Genomic DNA, 6,808 nt, shown 5'->3' with positions numbered 1-6,808 from the left:
TGAGCATCATCTCTCAAATGGGAATCCTGAAACACGTACATCATTTCCTATGGTGCAAATTATCCAGCTGTGTTACAGAGAAACAGGTTAAATAAGCAGTATGTTTTTCTTACTAGTTAATGTACCAACACAGCATAAAGTGTAGAGAATAAGACTGTGTGGATGTGCTTAAGGAAATGTTTGGTGAACATGGTATATTTTGTGTAAGGTATAATTTATCTATTGTGGGCTAAATCATGCTAGGGCTGTAGTCATTGTACAAGGTAAAGCCTAGGATTAATAGGGACATGGGGATACATTTCAAGACTAGCACATGTAATTGGTTCCTGTACTCTTGCTTTGTTGTTACCCCTACAAATGTTTGTCATGACCAGTTAAAGTACAGCTGTTCTATACACTGCCATTTCTGAACTTTGCTAGTTCTCTGGCCATCAAGCTGATTTATTGGGTCTGATTTATTAAAGCACTCCAAGGCTGGAGTGGATACACTTTCAGTAAAGCTAGGTAATCCAGCAAACCAGGAATGGATTTGCTATTTGTTCGTAATCTTTTCAGTCCTGCACCAGATCTGTTCTAGGTTTGCTGGATCACCCAGCTTCACTGATGAGTGTATCCTCTCCAGCCTTGGAGAGCTTTAATAAATCAGGGCTATTGTCCTCAATACTTTATAATGTGCCTGGAGAACGTATAGAGATAAGGAATTCTGATTCTTCTGACACTTCAGTCCCCTATCTTGATTTTGGCTTGAGACTCTACAGTGTGTAAGTCAGATAACTGGCATCCTTTAAAGGAGGCCAGCATCGGCACACTTTATGCTTCTAACAGTCGTACGTTAACACTTTAGGGTAAGAATACATTATTATTTTGTAGGAGATGAACAATGCCTTTAAAATGTGCTGCTGTTTTAATCTACTTTCATTTTGTACAGAAACCCTCAGAGCCAGCCCCTGTTAAATCTAAAAGTCCCTCCTCTCGGATTGGGAAGATACAAGTAACTATGGTGTTTTACATTTACTGTTCTCTCCTAATTTCTTCTGCACCAGCATTTCCACTGAGAAAGAATGAGAATGTCTCTGGAAACTAAATTTCTTGCTTTTTGTGTCTCGCCACTTCTACTATTTGGAGCTGGAATGTATTTACCTTGAGTAGTGCATGTATCCTGTACCTTTCCCAATGCACTTTTTCTGATTTCCTTTAGCTTCTGCTATGGGTCCTGCAAAATCTACATTACACTGGCAAGTAAGCATCTGGTAAATAATTTTTCATTTATTTACAGGCAAATTTACATATCAACCCAGCAGCATTGTTACCAGGTGCAGTTCCTAAACTGTCAGGTGTGAGGCATACTGTTCCTGAGGCAGACATTTCAGATTTGCCAGCTGCAGAAAGCAGTCGAAGTTTGGATGTTGCTGCAAAAAGAGTGGAAGGAGTAAGCTTTGACAGCCCTGCACAGGTGGACACCCTTCATAATGCAAACAAGGTATTAACATATAAGGTTGTTCCCTGGTCATCTTTGTCTTTGTTACTTGCAGACACTGACCTGAAAAAAACCAGAAGAAGAACTTTTCAAAAGCAGCTATCATGCTATCACACTATGGAATTTCTTTATTTATTTAAATTATTGATTGTATTTTACATATGCAGTGTAAATTGGGGGTATTATATTTGCTTCTATGTGCAAAGTAGCCACATCACACAGAGCTATTGATTTTTCTTAGTACTGGTATGTTAACAGTCAGAACAAGCCTACAGGACAGGACAGAACAGGGATGACCCTACTGCTTTTTTAGCTGGACCATTATAGTCCATTTACAGGCTAGGCTGTATTACCTGGCTGCAGTATATTCTGCAGAGATGACCAGGTTTTGGTGGCTTGTCTGCTCTGATTACCTGAGTCATAAGACTTTTCCATTAAATCCTTATCCGTTTGTAAAAAAAAAAAAAAAAATCAACTTTTTTTTCTTTCTTTTCTTTGTTCTTTTTTTCTGAAATGTGAACTGTTGTTTCCCTCTAAGTCTCGTGCCAAGGTTGGTGGAAAGAGAAGACCTCCTACAAGAATGGGCAGAAAACTTGCATCTCAAGATTCTGGTGAAGCTGACCTTAGTGATTCATCGCCTATATCTCCCGCAAAGAATGCATTATCAGAAGGAGCATCTGCTCGGTCAAACTGGGAACCAGATAAAGAGGACCCTTTTCCTAGCATGAAGTTGTCATTGTCTGAGAATGATGTTCAGTCAAAAACAAAATCAAAACCCCCTGTTAATCCTCTCACCCCTGATGTAAATGACTTGTTTGGTTCGAGTTTCTTAGGCAGTTCATTACCTAATCCAGTTGCATCCAGGCAAAAAGAAAAGCTCCCTGTGAATGAAGCTTCCAGCCATCCCAGGGAAGAAGTAAATAAATCTTTAGCTTCAGTGTTTGATGCTGATGGTGATGATGACCTTTTTAAATCTGTTAAGGACAAACACAAAAAGCCATACAAACCCACATCTCTGCTGGATGATGAACCTGACGATGATCTCTTTGTGGCTCAGAAGCCTCAGAAGAAAGAAGATGTTCAGCCTGTTCCACCTAAAGACATTAGGTCTACAACTGATATATTTGAGGTATGTGTTGTTTTATTCAGGATTATATTATACCAACATTTGATTGATACTAGCTCAGAAAGAGCATCCAATAGTTTATATAAAAGTAATTCACACCAAGTTTCAGGACTGTAATGAGTTCCTCAAATTCTCTAAATGTTTTTAGTAAAACACTACTTACTATATCTATCCTTCTATCTATCCTTATTTTAGGATGACATATTTGCAGCAGAAGCCATTAAGCCAGTGAAAAAGCCAAAAGAGAAGAAAAAAGCATCTGAAGTAAATCTGTTTGATGATAATGCAGATATTTTTGCTGATCTCACACAAAAACCTAAGGAGAAGAAATCCAAAAAGAAAGTGGAGGCTAAGTCTATATTTGACGATGATATGGGTATGTAAAGCTTGGGATGTTGATTGTCTTTAGCAAGCAAATACAGGGCAAGGGTTGGGTTTATTAGAATACCCTATAAAAGTCAGTGTACATTCCTTGTTTCTGTATACTGTTGTTATTCTTCCCTTTTCTTTTGTTTTTCTTATGTGCAATCTGCGTTTTTTTGTCCTATTTGTTCTGATATTTATCTGTTAAACAAAGATGAACCTTTCTCCCTTCTTTGTTTTATGACATTCTCCTCTATTGTGTGCAATTACTCTTTTAAAATGGACCTTTTACTGGAAGGTCTGATAACTCTGGTCAGGTCCCTTTCCCTCTTAAATTTGTCTTTTGTAAAGGTGAAAAACTTACCTGTAAAGTATAAAGGTAGAATCATATATTAGGTACCTTTTTATAGCCTTTTCTTTAACTGACAGTACTTAAACTAGGGTAACGTTAACGTCCTGTGGAATGTGGGGCTCTGATCTAGCATCTATCTATCAGTATATAGGATGACCTGTTATAAAAATAAATCTTACCATTTACTGTATTTATGTAATGTGTAATGTATTCAAGTATTGTATTCAAGTAATGTGTTATGTATTTTTTCCCATGCAGATGACATATTTTCAACCTCCAGTGCAAAGAAAAGCAAACCAAAAGCCAAGTCCACGCCCCCAACATCTAAAACAAAGCAGGACACTAAAGTTTCCAACATGTTTGATGATCCATTAAATGTTTTTGGTAAATGAAGTAATGTAACCCTAGCAGAGAGACTGTCTGCTCAGTCTCATGTTCAGACTTATCATACAATACATATTAACAGTAGTCACTATTTGTACTTACAAGCTGAAGCAGGACAACTTTACTTTTCTAGTTCTTTGGAAGCACTTATATGTCTGTGCCAAACTCTAATGTCTTGTTAAAGCTATATGACAAGGGCTCTTCTAATGACAGGATACTGCAGGACTAGCTGGTACAGAAACAACTCTTCTTGAGACATTCCACTACCTGTGTGCTCTGTACAGTTTACCTTAGTTGCACTGATACTTTAGCAAAATGCATTTTATTGTAGTAATGACCTAGTTGGATTTTATACCACAGAGCACAGCTTACTTGTTTCTGATGTACTGTCACTGTATGACAGCTTGTTCGTTCTCGTTTGCAAATTGCTTTTTAACAACAGCTGTTAACAATGTGGCAACTCTTTTATGGATAAAGTTGGAAACTGGACAACATTGGTGGCAGCAAAACAGAATGGCTACATTTGATCTCCTAGGCAGTTAAAGCTGTTTATATTTTACCTTTACTGATTACTCATTTCCCCCTCATCAACAAAAGAAAAATCTTCTGCTTTCAATGCATAGCTTTTTTCAGGCCCCTGTAGTAGTATCAGCACCTGGTCTGCATGCATTGCAGGCAGATCATGGATGGGGCCAGAAGGAGCTTTAGTTAAAATATTACAGCACCCTTCCTTAGTAGTCCCATTAAAAGCCTTTAGCCCTGATGCAAGCAATGGCATGGCTTTCAGGAGTTATGCAAAAGTTAAAATTTGTTAATATGTGTATGTCAGTCTGGAGAAGCTTCCTAGAAGGCTGTATTTGCATGCAAACCTACCTGGTAAAGCCACCATGTCATGCTGATCCTCCGTTGAAACTCCAATATACAAAAGGCTAGATGATGCTGATATCCTCCAGCCAGGAAATGGGGCAGGTTCTGTCTGACTTAGCAGTAATTTCCAATGCACATTGTAAGAAGCGTGCAGTAAATTCAGTGTAAGCACTTATTACAGGTAGTACAGGGATGAAGCTATGCAAAACTGAAGTTAATACTGGAATTATGGTTTTATCCAAACTTGTACTGAGAAAACATGGAGCCTGACATTTCTGACCTAGCCTTCTAAAAATGTAAGTAACCCAGCTGTCATGTTGATCTAGAAGCTTTGTCATTCAAATGCTCAAAGGAGACCGAAGAGTGTGACCTGCAACAATTAGTGCAGATGAGAAGGTTTGACTTTCTAATCTGTGTTCTAGAATTAGAGGACTAATGCCAGATACAACAAGGCTATTAGTGTATTCGGAAGGAAAGAGGCTTTGCATTTTTCTCTGTATATGTTTCTCCTATATATGAAGCCAAGAATATGTTTCTAAGATTTCCAGCATTTTTGTTATGTTTCCTATGAGATAAAAGAAAATGTCTGCAGATGTGTTGAGGTGATTAAACGGTGATGTTTCTGCAGTTTTTATAAGCTGTAGGAATATTTGAGCTGAATGTTGAATACCCTCTGTTCTCAGGAATCTCTAAATATTTTCATTAAAAAGGAGAAATAAATATGTAAAAAATGATGTGATGTGTGGGATGAGAATATATCTGATTATATTTGGGGAGAATGAGTAAAAATGTGATTAAGGTATACTTTACCCAACTCCTATCATTGAAACAGATAAAAGAAATCACTCTGAAGCTGCTTGTGCTAATGCACAATGAGGTCTCCTTCCTTACAGAAAGGAGTGTGCTTTGTGGTAGAGCTGTGTACATCTCATAGTGGAATCTGCTAACGTGAACCTGTGATTTGCAAAGCAAAACAGGCCATTTTTAATTCCAAAAACACATATCATTGCTCTGTTCTTCCACTGATCTCTTCAGAGGCTGGCAGAATAAAAAAGAAGCTCTGAGTAAGATGTAAGTTTGGGTATTTAGTGCTTACACAGGGCTAAGAGTGACAATCTTCAATCCACAATGATGATATCCACTTTTCTGTCGATACAGGACAGGCCGAGTCTTAAAGGTCATCAGCCACAAGCCTCCACTTATTCCTCAGCTTGTACTAGAAGAAGGATCATTCACTGATATCAGTCAGATCATATTCACATTCAGAGTGATAACATCATGTACGTTTCCATCTTTATCCATAGTAAAATCAAATCTATATATAATGTAACTGATATCAATGTAAAGTCATTCTAACAGAAAATATATATAAATAAAATGTTCTAAACTGGTGTGGCTTTTGTAAGTCTGTGACATTTACAAATACTACAATGTTTTGTACAAATAAAAAAAGGTTCAAAATCTCCTATAGATAGTCTGTGAAGGAAGATTGTAAGAACTCCTATACATGTAGATCTTACTTTCTCCCAACCGCTGTGCATGGGGAGCTTTGTGAATGACACGTGCTCAGTGCCATGTTTTCTGAAGTCTGAGAATACTTTGTGATTTTATGATATGCACAGGGGGAGAACAACTTTACTGCAGCTTACAACAGATACAAATCTTGACCATTCTGTGTGTACCCTAGCACAGATATGACACTAAAGCATCATGCAAACGGGTGTTTATGGCACAGAGAACCCACAGGGCACACAGTCAGTGCAGCTGGCACTGGGAGGGTGCAGGGTGGGCGCAGCTCTGGCGCTAACAAGGTAGCAAAAGAAAATAGAAGTTTTCAGGGAGAAGCAATTAAAATTTAGGCCTAAAATGCTTTAGTCGTTTCAAAATGTCATGGTTATCTTTGGCTGTGGGATCTCCATGTTATTCCAGATCTCCATTGGAAAGAAGAGCACATGCTTCCGTTGTCTGTAGCCCAGTGTCGGTGTGACAAATTATTATTCCAAAAACATGCAGTTAGGTTAATTGGTTACCTCCCAAAATTGACCTTAGACTGTATTAAAGTCATATGACAATGGTAGGGATATAAGATTGTGAGCTCCTTTGAGGAACAGCTAGTGACATGACTAGGGACTTTGTACAACGCTGCGTAATATGTTGGCGCTATATAAATACTGTGTAGTATTATTATTATTACACAGTATTTATATGGCGCCGACATATTACACAGTGTTGTACAAAG

At 38.0% G+C, this 6,808-nt stretch overlaps 1 protein-coding gene across 1 annotated transcript in view; it reads left to right on the top strand.

Annotated features, from left to right (window-relative positions):
- The window catches only part of LOC140340076 (WASH complex subunit 2-like), a 25,263-nt gene extending 19,303 nt beyond the window's left edge, over positions 1 to 5,960 (top strand). The window contains exons 24-27 of the mRNA XM_072425071.1: positions 1,277 to 1,480; positions 2,016 to 2,606; positions 2,799 to 2,979; positions 3,577 to 5,960. Of these exons, the coding sequence (XP_072281172.1) occupies positions 1,277 to 1,480; positions 2,016 to 2,606; positions 2,799 to 2,979; positions 3,577 to 3,710 (1,110 nt within the window). The 3' untranslated portion in view covers positions 3,711 to 5,960. The remainder of the gene's footprint in view (positions 1 to 1,276; positions 1,481 to 2,015; positions 2,607 to 2,798; positions 2,980 to 3,576) is intronic.
- Positions 5,961 to 6,808: the final 848 nt, after the last annotated feature.

This window comes from Pyxicephalus adspersus, chromosome 10 (genome assembly GCF_032062135.1).
Source record: "Pyxicephalus adspersus chromosome 10, UCB_Pads_2.0, whole genome shotgun sequence".
NCBI lineage: Eukaryota > Metazoa > Chordata > Amphibia > Anura > Pyxicephalidae > Pyxicephalus > Pyxicephalus adspersus.
This window is presented reverse-complemented; position numbering and strand designations above follow the sequence as displayed.